General features: G+C 54.8%; 1 protein-coding gene across 3 annotated transcripts in view; it reads right to left on the bottom strand.

The window, feature by feature from the left end:
* The window catches only part of FAM193A (family with sequence similarity 193 member A), a 126,195-nt gene that overhangs the window by 34,864 nt on the left and 71,054 nt on the right, over positions 1–20,277 (bottom strand). For 2 of the 3 annotated variants that reach the window (XM_037046862.1, XM_037046877.1), the window contains 7 exons: positions 17,311–17,464; positions 13,946–14,023; positions 12,665–12,777; positions 12,346–12,588; positions 10,866–11,019; positions 10,597–10,776; positions 7,448–7,699 (listed from right to left, as the gene is read on the bottom strand). In XM_037046862.1, coding sequence (XP_036902757.1) covers positions 7,448–7,699; positions 10,597–10,776; positions 10,866–11,019; positions 12,346–12,588; positions 12,665–12,777; positions 13,946–14,023; positions 17,311–17,464 — 1,174 coding nt within the window. The remainder of the gene's footprint in view (positions 1–7,447; positions 7,700–10,596; positions 10,777–10,865; positions 11,020–12,345; positions 12,589–12,664; positions 12,778–13,945; positions 14,024–17,310; positions 17,465–20,277) is intronic. The other variant, XM_037046869.1, reaches the window with a different exon arrangement.

A 20,277-nucleotide genomic window follows, 5' to 3' on the forward strand; every position in this document is an offset into this window, starting at 1 on the left:
TCGTGGCTGGACGCCTTGGGGTCAGTCCGGGTCTGGCCCCGCAATCAGAGCTGACCACCCCTGGGACTTGTGGGACAGTAGGTGACACTTCACATGGGCTCTGCGAGGTCACATGCTCCTCACCCCCACTGGGGCTGCCACACAAAGGAGGACACTGCGTCCTGGATCCTAGACATATGGCAGTAACACTTTTGTAACCAAGCACTTAGCTACTGAGAAAGCAAGGGGACCCACATACAAGGCGGTGGTGAGCGTGCGGCGGGAGAACTCAGGGCCGGACGGAGGGCCCGGGCTTCGGTCCCCCAGGGCAGGAGAGCTGAAGGCTGTCCAGAGGAGCTGGAAGGTCCGAGGCTGCTTGTGCCCCCTGGGCGCCTCGCACTGGCACACAGGAACCCTCTCTGGAGGGGAGGCCTCCTGCTCTGGGTCTCGGGGTTTTCACAGAGTGAGATGGATGTGACCTCACAATAAGAAGTTGCCACACACATTAGGAAACAACATGTCAGCCAAAACAACAAACAGACTGAGATGCTAAGGCTTCACTCAGACACAAAATAGTTACACACACGTCCATGATGTGTGTCAGCCTAATCATGACCTTGAACCTGTGCACCCGATCTATGTAAGAGTATTTAAGAAAAGAGCTGACTTGTATCTCTCAGATCAGGCGCGACCTCTGCAGGGTTAACTGGAACACTGATGCAAGGAAGTTCAGAGTGAACCAGGTGAGGAGGAGGAGGAGGAGGAGGGGGAGGAGGAAGATATGGAGGAGGAGGGGGGGGCCTCAGAGCGAAGGGCGGGACACAGACTCCTCGCTGTCCAGAGACCCGGCAGCAGGGTGGCAGCAGGGCAGGGGCAGGGGCAGGACGGCTGGAAATGGCCACCGTGCTAGGGGCTCCAGTGGACAAAGTAGACGGTCTGTAAGAACATGTGAGGAACGTGCAGAGAGAGACGTGAGAAACAGACAGAGAAACAGCGCTGTCAGGGAGCATCGGGAGACGTTCAACACTCAAATGAAGTGCAGAGAATCAACAACAGCCCGCCGCCACCAGCACCAGAAAGAACAGGGCATCCAGGAGTGTGGGACAGTTTTAAAACACGCAACATACGGTCACTGGAACACCAGAAGGAAAAGAGAGAGAGAACAGATGGAAAAAACATTTAAAGTTATAACAAGGAGGATGTTCCAAAACTCACGACAGACACCACACCGCACAGCCAGGAAGCTCACCACGGAGCAAATACCCCCAACCCACCCTGCGGCATATCATATTCAAACTGCAGAACAGAAAGGAAACAAAAACCGAGAAACCCTGAAAGCAGTCTGGGGGCAGGGGAGGGAAGGTGCCCTGCACTTTTAAAACACGGTGAAAAGACTTCTGGCCAAGATGGCGGCGTAGGTGGAAACATTGTGCCTCCTCCCACAACCAATGTTAAAGACAACAAAGTTTTAGTAACAAAAACACAACCAAAACACAGAAAACTGAACTATATGGAAGTCCAACAACAATGAACCGTTCAGCCAGACTGATAAGAGGGGAGGAGCCAGCGGCCGGGGGAGCGGAGTTACCCAGGAAAACTCGGCCAGACCAACCCAGGTGCGCAGGCGGTGGTTGGCAGATCCCAGCCGTGGGGTGGCAAAGGGCAGACCCAGTGAGGGTGCAAGGTGGCAGGCTGACCACGGCCACACATTTGTGCACAAATAGACCAGCGAAGGAGCCAGCAGTGAGACAGACCACGTAGGCCCCAGCAGCGGGAAGCAGCAGAGAGGGTCGCCATTGCCCCTCTCTGATCCCGCCCCCACATACAGCGTCACACAGGTGAACATACAGGTGTTCACCCCTAGCGCTCCACTCCTCATGTGTAACAGTCACGAACAGTCCAAAATATGGCTCAAGAAGAACTCAAAGCCCCCAAGCCAATAACTCTAAGCGACCAAGAAACAGCCAACCTATCAGATGCACAGTTCAAAACACTGGTGATCAGGATGCTCATAGAATTGGTTGATTTTAGTCACAAATTAGAGGAACAAATGAAGGCTAAACTAATTGAAATGAAGGGAAATGCACAGGAAACCAATAGTGATGGAAAGGAAACTGGGACTCAAATCAATGGAGTGGACCAGAAGGAAGAAAAAAATGACCAAACAGAAAAGTATGAAGAAACAAGGATTCAAAAAGATGAGGAGAGGCTTAGGAACCTTCAGGACATCTTTAAATGTTCCAACATCCGAATTATAGGGGTACCAGAAGGGGAAGAGGAACAGCCACGAGTGGAAAACTTATCTGAACGAATAATAAAGGAGAACTTCCCCAGTCTGGCAGAGGAAATAGCCTTCCAGGAAGTCCAGGAAGCTCAGAGAGTCCCAAAGCAGGTGGACCCAAGAAGGAACATACCAAGGCACATCATAATTACATTGCCCAAGATTAAAATGAAGGAGAGAATCCTAGAAGCAGCAAGAGATAAGGGGAGAGTCACCTACAAAGGAGTGCCCATCAGACTGTCAGAAGATTTCTCAAAAGAGACCTCACAGGCAAGAAGGGGCTGGAAAGAAGTATTCCAAGTCATGAAATCCAAAGACCTACAGCCAAGATTACTCTATCCAGCAAAGCTCTCATTTAGAATGGAAGGGCAGATAAAGTGCTTCTCAGATAAGGTCAAGTTCAAGGAGTTCATCATCAACAAGTCCTTATCATATGAAATGTTAAAGGGACTTATCTAAGAAAAAGAAGATAAAAAATAAGAACCGTGAAAGGACAGCAAACACACAGTTATTAACAACCACACCTAAATCAAAAGCAAACTAAGCAAACAACTAGAACAGGAACAGAAACAGAAACAGAGAAATGGAGATCACACGGAGGGTTAGCAACAGGGGAGTGGGAGGAGGAGAAGGCACAGAGAATAAGCATAGACAGTAGGTAGAAAATAGACAGGGGGAGGGCAAGAACAGTGTGCGAAATGTAGAATCTAAAGAACTTGTGACACATGGACATAAACTAAAGGAGGGGAATGTGGGGGAGGGGGTGTGCAGGGTGGAGGGGAACGAAGGGGGGAAATGGGACAACTGTAGTGGCATAATCAATAAAATATATTTTAAAAAAAAGAAACAAGGTGAAGAACCACAGAGGACGTGCCATCAGAAACCAATGAGCAAGAAAAGAGTGAAGTCAGCTATGTTTAAGTGTTGAAAGAAAACCCCCACCAACCTAGACTCCTGTACCAGGCAAACTATCCTGGAAAAGTGGGCAGAGGTACCGACTTCCTCAGACAGACCCAACCAAAGAAAGCCAGGGGCCAGCAGGCCTGCCCTGCGGGCGGGGCCAGCAATGCCCAGCAATGCCGCCAAGGTTTTCTCAGGCAGAGCGGGTCTGCAGGGCAGAGGGCGGGGCCTGCGGGAGGAAAGGGAGGGCAGCGGAGAACACACTGGAAGGCCAGCCCCGCCTCTCCTCTGCGGCGTGCTCGAAGGTCCCACGTGCACTCAGCGGCTGCACTCACAGCGGGGCTAGCAGCAGAGCGCTGGGTGGCCACTGGCGAGTGGAAATGACGATGACACGTCTCCGGGGACGGAGGGAGGGATCGGGGATGACTGTTACAGGCACCTGTGCTGCACATGAAGCAGCACAGCACCGTCTGACGAAGACTTGGATTAGTTAAAATGTACGCTCCAGTACAACCATTACATGTTTTAAAAATAGGGAACAGTGACATGCTAAGAGAAGAGATTAAAGTGCTCAGTTAGAAGTGGAAAAGGCACACCCTGGCTGGCACGGCTCACTGGATTGAGTGCTGGCCCGTGAACCAAATATCGCCAGTTCAACTCCCAGTCAGGGCACATGCCTGGGTTGTGGGCCAGGTCTCCAGTAGGGGGCGCCTGAGAGGCAACTGATTAATGTATCTTGCACATTGATGTTTCTCTCCCTCTCTTCCTCCCTTCCCCCTCTCTAAAAAATAAATAAATAAATCTTTTTAGAAAAAGACAGACTGTCAGAGTGGATAAAAGAAAACAAGACGCCCTAGCTGGTATGGCTCGGTGGACTGAGCGCGGGCCTGCGAACCACACGATCGAGGTTCGATTCCCAGTCAGGGCACATGCCTGGGTTGCAGGCCAGTTCCTGGTTCCCAGTTCCCAGCAGCAGACACATGAGAGGCAACCATACATTGATATTTCTCTCCCTCTCTCCTTCCCTTCCCCTCTAAAGACAAATAAATAAAATCTTAAAAAAGAGAAAACAAAACAACTTATATTGTCTACAAGTGACCTACTTTAAATATAAAGACATGGACAGATTAAAAGTTAAGGGTGGACAAGGGTGGACGTGCCGACTGGAAGCTTATCTCAATCAGAAGGAAGCCAGAACAGCTCCGTGGACTTCCAAACAAGGGAAGCCGCCAAGGATAATGGAGTCATGCAACATCACACAGTCCGTTTTCCAAGGAGATGAAACAGTCTTTAGAGTGTATGCCCCTAACGAGAGAGCCTCACACTGTGGGGCAGAAATTGCTAGAACTGCGAGGAGAAACAGGAGTCCACTGTCGTGGTCGGAGACGCCAACACTCCTCCGTCAGAACGGACAGACCCAGCAGGCAGGTCAGCGAGGATGTGGTCGAACTCAACATCCCCGCCAACCAACCCCACGTAACTGGCACCTGCAGACCACTTGGTCCACCAGCAGCAGATTTCGCATTCTTCCAAGCTCCCGTGAAACCTTCACCAAGACAGCCCCCACTCCGGGCCGTAAAGCAACCACAACACACTGAACATAATCGAAACACACAGTTCCCAGAACAGAATGGAATTCAAGTAGGGTTCAGCAACAGAAAGGTAGCTGGGAAATCCTGAAATACTTGGAAATACCCAGCCATAGATTTAATTTCTTTTCTAGCATTTTATTACTGTATTTTCCTCCTGCAACTACTTGTTAACTTTCAAATAACTTTCACCTCAACATACAAATTAAATGTACCACTGATACGGAGACATCTGCAAGTAGAAAGAGTATTCAAGTTTTCCTTATCACGAGAAAGTAAAATTCTTAGAACACTCACCCCAAACATTTCAGGTACTGAGTATTTACCCACAACAGCCAAAGCACTGGCCATTGACAACGGAATTACGACAATGGCATTGTGTCCGCACAGCAACACCTGCCATCCTGGCGGAGCAGAGCCCCCCGAGGACCTCACAAGGCAGACACGGAGGCGGTCGGAGTGCCTCTGCGCACGGCCGCCCGCCGCACTCGGCACGTATGGTGGAGCAGCCCCGGCTGCTCTGAAGGAATGCGACAACGTACGCCCCTCTCTGCAGCCCGTCTGCTCTCTCAAACTTGCTTCCATCAACTCTTGTGAGCTGCGAACACCTCATGTATTTAAGTCCAGATGTAGCCACAGCACTCAACTAAGCCAGACGACCTGGAATCAGACAAACTCATTCTGCAAGACCTGGTAAGGGATGAGGCATGCTTGTTTAGAGAAAAAGTCTAACACCAAATACAAGTGAAATAGTTTGCCAAATGCATCTCATTTTTCCAGATAAGGAAGGCACCAGCTAATGGGTTTTACATGTGTCAGTGAACAGTCCTGACAGTTACAGCACAGTGGATGAAATAAAGCTTAAGAGTTTGTCCTCTGGGTTTGCCTTTCTACCCACGAACCTCCCACACCCACCTCCAAGGGGGAAGTCCACTGGGTGTCAAGCGCAGAAACTGCAGATGTGCACAGTGCGTCCCCAGTGCTGGCTTCCCTCCATCCCGTGGACGACCCGCAATGTCCCGAGAAGAGGCCACATGTCCAAGGAGGCTGGCTTCTAACCACAGCGTCCCCACGCCCTTCGGAATAAACCAGTCCCGACTCGGAGTTTCAGGAGCTCCTTACAGCACCTACCAGCGAGCGAGAGAGAGAGAGAGAGAGAACGTTCTGTGCTCTCTCCCCTGAACAGAGAAAACGGAACTCTGGGCAGGTGAGACCAGGTAAGGGCTTCCCGGCCACCACGGCACAGAGGGAAGAGGCCTACACAGGCGGCTGGACTGCGGGAGAGCCTGGCCTCCAACACAGCAAGGCTTCGCTTACCAGCCACAGTAAGTTCTGTGACTTCAAGCACACGATGCCTAGCACAGCCCGTTCTGCCACACGTGGACTGGCACATAGGCAGGAGTCAGGGCCTTAGAGCACCGGGTCATCGATCTCATCATGACAATGGAACAACGCCAGGCGAGACATTCCTGAGGACCTGCTGTCTGTACCCGAAAACACTGTTTAAACTGTCCTGGCAAAGGTGTCCTGAAACGTTCAGACTGAGCAACACTGAACCCAACACAACCTAGGCATAAACTTGGCCATGGTTTCCAAGTACTCACTGCAACAGAATACCACCGAGGGACTCGATTCAGCTCCCAAGCAGCAGCGTTCGCCCCCGACCTGCAACCTGCACGCCCAATCCGGGCTCCGCCCACCCCTGCATGGTGCCCACGCAGGGATGAAAAAGCCCACAGAGCCTGAAAAGCCCCCCATGGTGCTGGGCTGCGGGGGAGGGGGCGCTTCCTATCTCAGCTGGTCACTACTTTACCTCAACACATCAGGAGGGGTTGGCCAGAATCCTGTTTTCAATTAGAAATAACTTTGACCCAGAATAACCGATAATAAAAATCAGGAGGTATGGTAAGAGTTAATAGCCCTGGCTGGTGTGTCTCAGTCAACTGAGCAGGGGCCTGCGAACCACACGATCGCGGTTCAATTCCCAGTCAGGGCACATGCCTGGGTTGCAGGCCAGTTCCCAGCGGGGGACTCACGGGAGGCAACCACACATTGATATTTCTCTCCTTCCCTTCCTCTCTAAAGATAAATAAATAAAATCTTTAAAAAAAAAGTTAATAGAACTAAGTTCAAAACAGCTAGAGAGGGAAAGCTGCCTGCAGAGCCACATGACAAGCCCCACCTAAACCCCCCAGAGTCTAGGACAGTAAACGTGAGCACAGAGTGGTCTCGGAGGCCCCGTTCGGTCTGCCTCTACCTGCCTCCCTCAGCCGCGTGGCGTGGGGACCCTCTGGTGCACTGCGCCCAGGGCTCGTCCTCCAGGCGTTTTTCTGCAAGCCCTCCATTTTCCTTAGTAGAGCACAGATGTTTCAGACTCGAGAGCCCAACTGAGGTTCAAGGGCCCCTGCTGCCCCTCCCCCGGGACAAGCCAAGCCCTTGAAGCCACAAGGACAGTCGCCCCAGGTATGACCCATCACCTAAGAACCTTCCATTCTAGTGAATTCTGAAGGAACAAACCATGACCTTCGTAACATGACCTTTATAACTGTTTCTGTAAGTAAAGGTACGACATTCCAAGAGCTTAAGGGCTAATGAGAGAAGGACATACAGGCAGACCTTCCCGTCAGAGTGGGCACTGTCCTAGACGGGCTGCCAGTCTACGGGTTTCTGCCTGCTAGGCCTCTCTGTCCCGACTCACCTTACTGTGTGTGAAGGGGGGAGCTGCGTACAAGGTGGGGTGGATCAGAGGGCGAGGCAGGTGTGGGACGGTATGCAGGGGCACATGCCCGTGGATGTGGGGGTACAGGTGCAGAGCGGGGTGCGTGGGCTTCTCCGGGCTCAGGAACTGGTGGCCAGGCGGAAGGGCTCCGGCCGTCATGGCCGACAACGGCAGTCCAGAAGCTTCTTGCTTACAGACGTGGCATTCGCAAGTGTTTGCAGCTGGTTCGGCCTGAAGGAAAGAAGTACCTGCTTACCCAGAGAGACGAAGACGGGGTGCAGCTCAGGTCAGACGCACCCTGCCAAGCAGGTGCACAGCAGGGACAGGCTTGTGCTGACACCCCGTTGGCTGGGGCCCTCCTTCTGTGGGAAGCAAGGGACCTGAGAGCCCAGGGCTGCAGGAACCTGAAAGAGGGGTGCACATCCCATTTCCAGCAGCTGTCTACATCCCAGGCCTGTCTGCCCAGGAACAAGAGCCTGGTAGCAAAGGCAGAATGGACCAGAGACGGGACTTCCGCTGACCTGGAACGGAGTGTCAAGCTGACACACCTGTCCCAGGCTCTAGAAATCAACTGAAGGGAGATGGCAGCTGAGAAGCATTCGCTCATGTGCACCGGCAGGGACCGAAGGTGAGAGCAAGGCAGGAGCCTGGCCTCCTGCTGGGGGCTCTGTCCCCACTGGATCCCCACGCCCCTGAAAAGCACAACGCAAAAATCAACAGCAGAATGAGAATGGCTCCTGAAACCTGTGTGGCACCCGAAAAGGGACAACGCCATGCAACAGAGGCAGCGGCACTGCCGGCAGCACGCAAGGCGGAGGCGAAGCCCCCGGGGGCGGAGGGCGCTGGGGTGGGCAGGGCACAGGCTTGAAGCCGAATGAAAGAACAGGAGCTTTGTGAAGCTGAAGAACAGAAAGTCGACATATAAAAATCAACTGTACAAGTGTCTTCACACGTCACCAACAATCAACTGAAAATCAACATGAGAAAACACCATTTACTATAGAATCAAAAAACATCTAAAGTTAAAAATAAGCTTTAAAAATGTGTTCAAAACACATCGACTAAAAACTTTCTGAACTCAGAAATTAAAGATGATTTAAACAAGTGCAAAGCCAGAGCATGTGTGCAGACCGACAGGTTCAGTTTTGTTAAGAGTGAATTTTCCCCACATCGATCTGTACCCTCCCACTAACAGAAGACTAGGGTCAGAGAATTTTGCTGGATTCTACACCAGGACTCAAGGATGTTCAAGAATTCGACACAATCTCTACAAAAATCCAGCAGGACCCTGACCAGCGTGGCTCAGTGGGTTGGGTGCTGTGGCACAAGGTCGCTGGGTCTGTTCTCGGTCAGGACACAGGCCTGGGCTGCAGGTTCAGTACCCAGTCGGGGAGTGTAGTGGAGGCAACCAATCAATGTTTCTCTGCCTCTTTCTCTCTCCCTTCCCCTCTCTCTAAAAATAAATTAATAAAATCTTTTTTTAAAAAAGCAAGCAGATTTTTTTGTAGAAGGTAAAAAGTTGATTCCAAAACTTCCATGGAACTGCAACTTCAAGAAATGCCCGTGAGCTGGAGCGCAGGTCCTCCCCAACTCCCACGCTCACTGCAGAGCCGCCACTCAGGCCGCCGTGGTAGAAGGACCACGGGGCAGGTGAGCCGAGCGTGATCGCGGAGCCAGGCACACAGGGAGCCATGCCTGCAGAAGGATGTGACTAGACCCTTACCTTGCACCGCGAGCAAAACCCAAGTAAAAGGAGCCACAGACCTGACCCGTATGAGCTACAACACAGTGGTGCATCAGGCAACGTTTTCTTGGATGTGACATCAGAGGGATGTTTCCCAAAGAAAAACACCTGGTAGACTGGAATGCTTCAAAATGAAAAACTTTTGCTTTTCAAAAAGCACCATAAAAAACCAAACAGATGTGCCACAGCCCAAGAGAAAACACGTGTAAATCACACACTTGACAGAGGACTTGCACCAGCCCACGAACACCCCACACAACTCAGTGCTGAGAGAGAGAGCAAACAAGCACACGAAAGGCTGGCCAACTCTGCCCACAGGGAATAAGATGGTGACTGACCCCTACAGGGGTCGCTGTGTCTCATCAGGCGGGCAGAACTCCCAAATGGTGACATCGGGGTCTTCGATGGATTAGGGGAGGCCACTGGCGACCGCCCTAGGGACGTAGCTGCTCATACACAGTGTCCAATGGGTAACGTTGCTCATGAACAGCTGACAAACAGTGTCCATCAGCAGGGGGCCAAAGAGAACAAGACACAACTTGGCTGTGTCTGCACAACAGACCACGGGCCTCGACAGAGAGTGAGGACACACGCTGTGCGCAGTCGGCTAGGCCCCCACCGAGCGGATGGGAGTGTGCATCAGGACGAGCCTCTGTGTGCGAGTGAGAACACACACACACCTGCGTGTGCATCAGTAAGCACTGGGAGAATGCAGTGTGGAGTGCTGGGGGCCCATGGGGCCAAGGGGTGGGGGGGTAGGTTGGCAAGATGGGGCAGATGGGGCAGATGGGCAAGCAGGGGTAGCAGGGCTGCTCTCCACCACATTTACTGTCAGGAGTTACACCAACTATTAAAATGCATTAATAGTGAAGCATCCTGACTTTCATCTCTTCTTCCTCTCATTTAGAAATTGCTTGAACACCTGTAATAAAACTGTCCGAGAAAATATAATTGCCTGATAAGATACTCTCACCTTTGGGTAACAGAAAAACAGTTATTTTCCAGGGTAAGAAAGCTCTTTTGCAAAACTGACCTTTGCTGAAATTTTACCATTCCACCATTTTATTTTTAAAAACTCTCTCCTTGGCCTCTATAAAGAAGAAACCTCCACGACACCCAAATGTCCACACTGACTGGGGTGCTGCAAAACCAGGGCACTGCAGACAGAACTCTCTCTTTGTGAGAGAGAAGGACGCAGACTCGGTCCCCCGTCCTGGGGCGTCCTTGGGGAGGTGCCCCGGCTCTCCCCGCGGGGCGGGGGGGGGCCGCCCTCAGAGGCTGCTCCACGAGACCCGACCCTGCATTTACTACTCCGCAAGGGTGGGGAAAACACCAGAGCAAGGGGCCCCCATGCAGCGGCGAGTGCGAAGCGATGAAGCCACACCTGCTGAGCGGGGTAAGATGGCGGGGGACTGTCCGCTTTGCCGCCTTCCGTCCTGGGGTCCCCATTCCCTAGGGCCGTGCCTTCCTGCGGGGCTCCGGGGGGCTCCCCGCTACTCCCGCCATCCACCTCTTCGTCGTCAGCCTCTGAAGAGCTGCCGCTGCTGCTGCTCACCTGCGGGGACTGAGAAACAGGCAGAGCACCGTGAAGAGCCCCACACCTGGCCGCCAACCCGTGCCACTGGTGTCACGCCGCCGCCGCCACGGCCGTACCTCGTCTTTCAGGGCCATGTTCTCCCCGCCACCGTTTAACTCGCCGTGGAGTCCGTTCATGCTGGCCACCGCCTCGGCATCGCCGTAGTTGTTCAGCGGGTAGATGTCAGCGAACTTGGCTGACAGTGGAGCCACATCTTCGTCGTCACTGCAGCTGGGACAAGCAGAGAGGTCGCTGTGAGCCGCCCACAGGGCTCCGACAGCACCCTGACCCCGTTCCCCTCCCAGAGGCTCCGCCCCGAGGCCCGCTCCCACTTCCCGAGACCAAGACCGCTTGGCAACTGGAGTGCAGAGCAAGGCCCAGCCGGCTCACTCGAGAGGCTGGAGGAAGAGAACACCCTCCGAGGAGAAACACGAAAGAGCCACAACAACGGGCCCCAAATGAGGGCTGCGACACTTCCGTTCCCCCTGAAGTGTCCCGGGGGACAGCGTGCTCTCTGCTGGTGCTGAGCAGATGCACTTCTGTCCCGCCCAGAGCGAAGGCGCTCAGGGGCCGCCTCGGGTCATCGGTGTTTGTTTTTAGGACCACGGTGACTTCGGACACAGCCAGCTGAGCCACACTGCAACGGCACTTCCGTGACAAGACACTAAGTGTGCGCTGCTACTAGAGCAGCTGTGCTCAAATCACGAACTTAAACGTCGGCTTCTGCAACACTTCTATGCAGTGGGCAAGTGGGACACTTAGGAAAGTCACGTGGGCTGGTTTCAAGGCTATTGTTTACGCAGGCCACTTTGAAATGTGTGATTTTCTGGTGCATGACAAGAGTTGGCACAGTGACCTTCAGCGTGAACGGTTCAAAGCAGGACCCCGAATGGATGCCTCCTTTCCACCTGTGGCCTTAGCACCAAGACCTCCAGAAGGTGACATTCCAGCTTCAGGAGTGTCCAGAAGTGACAAACTTGGGCGTCTTTCCCATTTTTAAGAAAACAAGACTCACAATACGACAGGCTCTATAATCTAGAGCTTGCCAAGGAGGCCCACATGGCACCCGCCAGGTGAGGGCTACGCAGGGCTCCCAAGAACCCCCACCCCTGAGGTTGCCCTGGCCGGGGCTCACATCCACTCCCGAGGCAGCAGCACCCCGACACTTCATTGGGGAGGTACCTGAGCCCCAGAAATCTACTTCCAGATCATGTGGGACACAGAAAAGCAAATCTTTTGATGGGTTGCCACCACAATCACCCAGGTCCTTAGCTGGACATGGGCCAGCGTGGCCCTGCCCTGACAGACGGACGTGAGCCCTGCCTGCACACCAGCACGTTTGTTCCCGACTGGCCTTCATTCACCTTCCATTTCCCTTCAGGTAATGAGAGAGTGGCCAAGTTTGGCATTTCTGATTCTGCAGTTAAAAGGTCCCTTCAAGGAAACAGAGGGCCTGCCCCGGAAAGCACCGCAACGCTGGCACTTCTGCGGACGCCACCGTCTCCCACCGCCGCACCGCTCACGCCTCCAAAGCCTTCTGACAAAGATGCAACTCACAAAGCTGGAGCAGGGCCGCTGTCTGCGAGGACGAGTCTGGGATGCTGCTGGATGGTGACTGGGGAGCTGGAGCCTGACCCCGAGCTCGCAGACGACACGCTGGGCGGGCGCATCTCAGAGACACAGTCAGGAGCAGAGCCCACCTGGAGCGGCAGCTGGTGGACGTGGGTGTCACTGGGGACGGGGGTGTCCACGATGCCACACGTGAGGATGTGAGAGAGGCTGCAGTCATCGCAAGCACACCTGTTTGGGAGGGGGACAGTCACCGAGACAGCCAGGGCCTGCCAGGCATGAGCCACAGGCCTCGGGGCTGGCTCACCTTCTCCGGTAGTGGCAGCTGGGGCAGTCAGGCACGCTCAGCCGGGACGACAGCACCTGCCTCACGGCGTCTGTGAAGTTGTTCTCACCTGTGACCGCTTTTTTACTGGTTAACTAGAGGACATGATAAAACAGGAGGTTAACTCTGCCAGACGAGTCCCGTCACTACGTGCGTCGCAGTTTTCGGTCCTGCTCATTTAGAAACTGCGTGCACAGCTTCCTGAGGCAGAGCAGGCTCTGGAGGAGGGGTGGTGGGCCAGAGATCAGCCACCCTGGACAGGCTCCTCCAGCCGACACCTGCTGCCCGCTGCCCCAAAGCCTGCCATGGGCCGGCACTTGCTGGGCACCTGCAGCAGCACAGAGACGAGTCACTGACCCCAAGGGGCTCAGTTCGGAAAGATGGGCAGGAAACTGCAAGGGGAGAACCGTGGAGTCAAGGAGAGGTCTGTGCAGAGAGCTGCTCGGGGCCACGGAGCCCAGGCCTGAGCAAGGCCAGGAGGAGGCTGTGCTGGCGGTGCTGTCAGATGCCAGGGGACAAGCACCAGCGAGGCGTCCCTCTGACACCTCCTGAAGGTCTGCTGACCCTGGGCTGAGCAAGGCGGAAACCCAGGGCACCAGGCTGAGCGTGTGGCCTGGTGGGTCTGCGGGCTGGGCTGTGCACCCAGAGGGCAGAGGCAAGGCAAAGAACTCAGCTGTGAGGAAGCCTGGCTGGAGAGGACACCAGCAGCAGGAAGGAAGACCAGCCCAGACGAGGGGGTCTGGGAGCTGTCTAGGAAGTAGCACCCAGGCCTGCCGGTGACTAGGTGAGCACCTGGACTTCAGAAGGAACCAGGACCGGCCCCAACCACGGGCAACTGGTGGCTGGAAGGGCCTTCTGGCTGGATAGAAGCCGCGTAGGGAGGCTTGGGGGGTCAGGTGTGTGAGCCGGAGACAGAGCCCTCTGTCCACCTGTGGTGCCAGAGAAGACCACAGGGGTGAAAAGGCGGGTGCGGGTGTGGGGCTGAGGCCAGGGAGACTCAGAAAGCCGGGGAGCAGCAGCATGAGGACCAGAGCGGAGAGAAGCCAGTTTCCAGGAAGTTGAGCATTCTGAGACCACCACAGTGAGGAAGGGTAAGCAGCGGCTCGAGAGAGGTCAGGGAGCTTGGTGGCCTCCCTATGTCTCCCCATGAGCATAAACTGGACATGGCACCATCTGTCCGGGAGGGGACTGTCAGGCTCGCTGAGCTGGTCTTTCAGAGCCACTCGCTGTGCCCTGGGCAACGGTGCCAGCCCGCAGCCTTACCTGCTCTTCCAGGAACCGCCGCTGTCGGAAAGTCTCCCAGTCTTCTGTCAGCGTGCGTGGCTTGGTCCTCGCCGTCACCTGGCGAGGGAAGCAGCAAAGTGAGACACTGAGGGCTGGCAGGGGCTCCCCAGGCCTCTCTCCGGGGCACATCAGGAATGACACGCATGGAAGCATCGCCACGGAGGAGGGCGGGGCAGCACAGCCAAGGTTGCTGACACTGTTTCCACAGCAGTGCCTGCTGACTGACCCAGCATCACTGCAGACGTGGTGCCCACGATGACGGGGAAACGGAGGGGTCAGAGCGGACCACCAGCACGGGGAGCGAGTATCAGTCACCCACTGAAGGCCTGGGGCGTGTCCCGCACGTGATGGGCCCACAAAAGGAGGATGACAGACGCTGCCCGTGCGGACGGCAGGGCAAGAGGATGGCCCCGTGTGGGCAGACGGCCGGTGGCAGAGGGCACAGGGCTGGGAGAGGAGGACAGACACAGGGGGTGTCTTAAGTATATGTATTTTACCACAGTTAATACAAACAAATTGAGGGGAATGAAAAGTGAGCTGAAGGCACCATCTTACTTGGGAGGGTGAGGCTATGAAACGAGGTAGAATCTTGATGTTTTATATACCTTCTTCTCACATACATTCAATCCTACCAGCAACAAAACCCTCCCAATAAACCCTTCAAAACAAGTACAGATTTATTTCATAACATAAAGTTCACACACTTGAAAAGCATTTTCAATGGTTTAAACCACGAGACAAGAGGCTGATGTTGACATGATTGACAACGAAAGCCCCACAAGTCCAGTTTCACAACATGTGCCCATACTGCAGAAGACGTACGTATAGGTTTAAGCTCATTTGAGAGCAAACAGAAAAAGACTGAGAAGTATGCGTTCAGTGTAAGAAGCCAAAATGACATAAAACAAGAAACCACCTAATAAGGTAGGAAGGATTTAAAAGTAGAAGCCAAAACTACTGGGAAAACAGGTGCAGATGCTGGCACTGCCGGCCCCTCCCAGGCTGACCGGGCGGGTGGGGGTAGGGCCCACAGAAGCCACGGGAGAGGAAGGACGGTGCGAGGACGGTCCTCGAATCCGGCACCACCGACTCTTCTCCCACCTCAGGAGGAGCTGCCAAGACCGCCGCGGGCTATTCGGCTGGGCTGGCACAGTTTAAAAAGCTGAGTCACCCAGGAAAAGGCTTTTCGGATTCCCCCTGGCAATGCAGGCCTCTCCTGAGGTGGCAGCAGCTCTGTGAGCACTCTGTGGGGACAGCAGGATGGCAGGCATGCTGCCCTCTTGTGACCTTTGCTGGACAAAGTGCGTGGCCACGAGAGGCAGTCCAGGAGGGCCGGGCCGTCCTCACTTCCACACCTCCCCGTGAGCACACGCTGAGGCTAAGCGGTCCACTGCAACACTGTGGACCACTTCCCAGGCAGAGCGCCGACTGTGAAGCTCACTCTCAGAGCAGAGGGCCCGGGCAGGCTGACAACACAATGTAAACTGAAGAGGCAGTGAGAGGTTAACAGTCCTGTCCTGGCCAGGTGGCTCGGTTGGCTGGAGCATTGTCCTGCACACCAGAAGGCTGTGGGTTCGGCCCCCGGCCAGGGCACATTCCTGGGTTGCAGGTTTGATCCCTGGTCTGGGTACACACAGAAGGCAAACAGTGTTTCTCTCTCTCCTCCCCCTTTCTTCCCTCAAATCAATAAACATATCCTCGGGTAAAAATAAAAACAAAACAAAACCCTATTATAAGTCCTGTCCCTCCCGCCTGCAAAACAAATCACGACCCAAAGTTTAGCGGGGATTTCTAGCAAATCCTTTATGAAGCAGACAATTTAAAGTATTCCCCCAAACTGAAAAACACAGAAAGCTTTTCCACATACTGAGACTAGCATAACCTCCATGTAAAACAGACAAGCCCTCAGAGACTGAACCTCCACTGCACCTCGGTTTCCGTGTACACGCTGCGGAAGCCAGCACCGCCACACCTTAGACACACACAGAAACCCCGGACAGAACGTCAGCTAATTACATCTTACAATGGATGAGAAGTAATATATCATGGTCTAGTAGGGTTTTTAAATTTTTTATTTGCATTTAGAGAGAAAGGAGAGGAGGAGGAGAGAGAAACATCGGTTTGTTGCTCCTCTCATTGATGCATTCATCGGTTGCTTCCTTTCTTCGCCCTGACCAGGGATCGAACCCACAACCCTGGCACACTGGGGTGACACCCTAACCAGCCAGACCTCTAGCAGGCTTTAATCCCAGGCACGCACAATGTCTGAAAATTAGAAAACCCAGTCTCTTAAACCTTTTGGAAATATATAAAAGAAAAAAAACATACAGTCAAATTTAATATCTATTTTTGTTTTTACAAAAATAAACAACTTAATAAGCAAGGGAAAAAAGCAAACTTCTTTAATTTTCTAAAAAGTATCAAAAATCTGTATGGCGAGCATCAGATAACATGCAACATCCAAACAAACTCCTGTTCCAGTGCTGGAACTGTGACAAAGCCATCACTGCTCATAGAAGGCACTGTGTCTCCGAGAAGGTTCTCGGTCATCCCCCGTAAAACCACCACGGTGACTGCGGCATGTGGCCAGAGGGTTGGGTAGTGACCGGCTTCCCTGCACACACCAGCAACAGCTATGAGGAAGTTCATCCCACCAACCCATCCAGGGCTGGGTGGTTTGGGGCGCTCTGATAAGTGGCACCCCAAACCATCCACTAACTGGTGTGAACTCCGTAAGAAGGGTATGAACCATTCTGCCGACACCCGGGACACAATCCAACCTCACGGGAGGGGAACAGAGCACCTTCTCGGACAGGAAGGTTCAAACCGGTGCTCAGCGCCTGGTCACATGGGTGTCCCCAGGAGTCTTAGGAAACCCTTTCCTTCCTTTGCAAGGTCTTACTATCTCAAGCTTGAAAAATGGACTTAACAGAGGGGTGGGCCGGGGGGGGGGGTCACCTGGAAGCCCCTGCTCCCGTCACTGGAGAGGCTCTGGCTGACGCGCCACTCCACCCTCAGGCCCCACCTCCATCAGGAGCCCTGCTTCTCTGTTGTCTCTGTCTCCTACTGTAAGCCACCTGCCCCGCAGTGACCAGTGACCAGCTCAGGTCTGCACCCCGACTGGACAGAAATGGGCCCTGAAGGTCCTGCTCCTCTGGGCATTCAGGTTCTGAAAGGCACAGTCCTCAGTGAAGGGCCAGGTGCCAAGACTCAGCAGCCCCCCGGGTGGCAGCCTGTGAGGTGACAGTGGGCATGACCAGGCCAATGGCAACCCGACTCCCCACTGCCAGACCCTGCAGACGGGCATCCCGCCCTCACACCACCACGCAGCAGAGTCGGCGCACCTGCACCTGCTCGTCGACGTAGGCGTCGATCCGCTTCTGGCACTCCAGCCACTCGGCGGCGACCCGGCGCAGCTCCTCCTCTGAGCGCTGGTACCGTTGCAGCAGGGTGCTGTAGGCGTCCTCGCTGCAGGTGTCGTGCGTCGTGGTGCCCAGCCTGCGGAGAGAGGCCTTTCAACACAAGAAGGATGCAAGGGCTCTGAGCCAGTGGCCAGAGGACTCGGAGCCACACAGCCGCCATGAGGCACTTGGACAGACACGCGTGGCACCCGGGACGGGCTGGCACCGAGGAGTGGCTCCGGGCAGGGAGAGCCCCCAGGACCGAGCGGGTGGCGAGCATGGCCAAGCCAAGACGGCGGAGGCTGGGCCGTCCAGGGAGCCACACCTGGGCCGCGAACAGAGCAGTTGGGGCGGATGCACAGTCTGCACGTGGTCCCCAAGTGAGGTCAAACAGAAAACCTGGTTCAAACGACAAAATGTAATTATGCTTCCACTCACTCTGTTTCATGCCTTGTGAAGAAACAAAGTAAGACGAGAAATGAGAACATGAACAGGAGACAAAGGACACGCATACGGGTAGACAACAAGGAAGACATGCATGCGTCTGAGAAAGGAGACGGGGTGGGGGGTACCCCGAGAGAGACGGCCAGAGAGGCCTGTGCGAGGACAAGGGGACCTACAGCTTCTCACGGGAAGCCATTCCCTTTTGTAGTATTTAAATACATCAACGTCTGAACCAAAATAGCTGTGCACGAAGACGCGTGGACAAGGAAGTTCAAAACCAAAGACAGTATTTGCAGTTGCCCAGAGCACAGAGGATGCAGGGCTGGCAGCCGGGGTTGTTTGTGTGAGGCTCTGGCGGCCACCCCCCCAGGGACCAGCACCGCAGCGACAGCCTTCTGGCCCTGGGGCTAGGCGCCCAGGTGTGCGCCGCCGTTGGGAGGAAGCCCGGCCACTCACGTAGCGTCATGTTAAACGCGTGCGTGGGGTGGGCTGAGGGAACCGTCCAGAAGCGCCTGGTCGTGCGCAGAGCCTCCTCCTCCTGGTGACTTTCCACACTTCCAGGATTTTATCGCAGTAGCAGCTCAATAATTCCGTACTAACAGTGCACACAAAACGACTTTAAACCCGTGGGTGTGAACAGCTCCTCTGCCTCGTCCCCAGGTGCGCGCTGGGAAACACACCTGTGCTGACCACACACCAGGAATGTGCTTCCAGAGGGCTCAAGCGGGAGTCAGGGGCAGGGCACCCAGAGAGGGAGAGAGAGGGAGACGCTGACCCCACAGCGACTGGGGCTGCTCCTGCCCTCGGGACACAACACCCCAGATGCACACCCAGAGGCCCGAGCAGCCTGGAGGCGGGGGGCCCTCCCCACAGACTGACAGCAACTCTTCACGTACCTGCCCCCAGCAGCCAGGGAAGGGGCATGCCAGGGAGCACCGGCCTCCACCCGCCCACATGCCTCGGCCCCAGGGACTGGAGGGGAGACCTGCTCGTCCACAGGGTCCACCTGGAGCCCAAGGGGCAATGGGACATTTCCCGTGGGGTCACTGCAGCGCAGTCTGCAGGCACAGGCTCCCAGTCAAGCACAGCTGGGCGGAGTCCCAAGGAGACAGATCCTGGGGGCTGACCCCAGGGTCCAGTGACAACGATTCGGCAGACGAGTTCCTATGTGATCATTCTCTCTGTAAAAACATGACAGCCCATGGACGACACCCCTGCCGACACCGACAACAAGTAACGTGCAGTGAGATGGTAAGTGACCGAGAGAATGCAGTAAGACCGGTTTGAGGAAGCTTATCTCCAGCCCTAATCAGAATTCTCCCTAACAACCAGTATCACATACAGACCACAAAGTGAAGACCACGGTGGGTCCCAGCTACAAACAGCCACAGCCACGAACAAGCAGACATGAGGCTCCCAGTCCAGCCACCCGCACAGAAGCAGAGTTTGATGGAGCTTTTGGGCCCTGCCCCCACCTCCCGGACTGCAGGCCAGGCTCTGCCCCAGAACAGATGGGTCCTAATCTGTACCACGGACACGTGGTGGTAAAGGGGTGGGACCTGCAGATGAAGGGATCTCCAAACACACGCTGCACAGGGCCCGTGGGGACAGGGCCTCTGCTGGGGGAGGTGGAGAGTTCTAGAACAGGTGCTGGTGATGGTCGTCCAACACTGTGGGTGCAGTGATGCTATGGAATCGCACCCTTAACCTTGACACATCGTGTGTCACTGCACTGCGACACCAGAGAGTGAGTCCCGCAACGTGCCCAAAGCCCCTGCACTGCAGGTTTTCAGCCAGTGACCTGCGCAGTCACAAACTGCACCTCGGCACGCCTGTTGAAGAGGAGAGAGGTGACTCCCCAAACCAACGCTGGAGAGACGAGAGGATGAAGAGAGGCCGGAGCGTGTCTGCCAGCACTGGCTCGGGCAGAGGCGCCCGTGCCTGCATGGGGTGCGCAGGGGACTGGCCTCCAGTGGCCGTGCTGGGTGGCACCTGTGGGATGTCGCCTGCTAACAGCTCATCAACTCATTAAGTGACACATTTGTTCTGTGTCGTTCTCTGGATCTCGGTTTCACTTTATCACACAGCTGAACAAATATGGGCCCGAGACAAAGTGTCACCATACACACAACAGTGGGTTCCTTACACCACTGACGAGGCCATGATCTCAGGGTATGGGGTTCATGGATAACTCACCGCAAACTTTTCTGAGTGGGCAAGTGGGCATCTGAAGTCTGACCTCAAATCTGACTCATCCCCCGTCAACAGTCTGCAGGGAACCCCCACTGGGTACCCCTCCTCCCCAGCTCTCGCCCCCGTCTCTGGTCCCTGCCCTGGCCTGTCCGGGTGCAATGCCTGGCCCCAGAACTCTGGTTTGAGAGTGAACAGCCTCCTCCATGGGGAGCACGGGAGAAACCCAGATGCGGGGTGCAGAAAACAACGGCATGCCACGACACATGTCAGGTT

This window comes from Sturnira hondurensis, unplaced genomic scaffold (genome assembly GCF_014824575.4).
Source record: "Sturnira hondurensis isolate 20B ecotype Veracruz unplaced genomic scaffold, ASM1482457v3 Scaffold0000780, whole genome shotgun sequence".
Lineage (NCBI taxonomy): Eukaryota > Metazoa > Chordata > Mammalia > Chiroptera > Phyllostomidae > Sturnira > Sturnira hondurensis.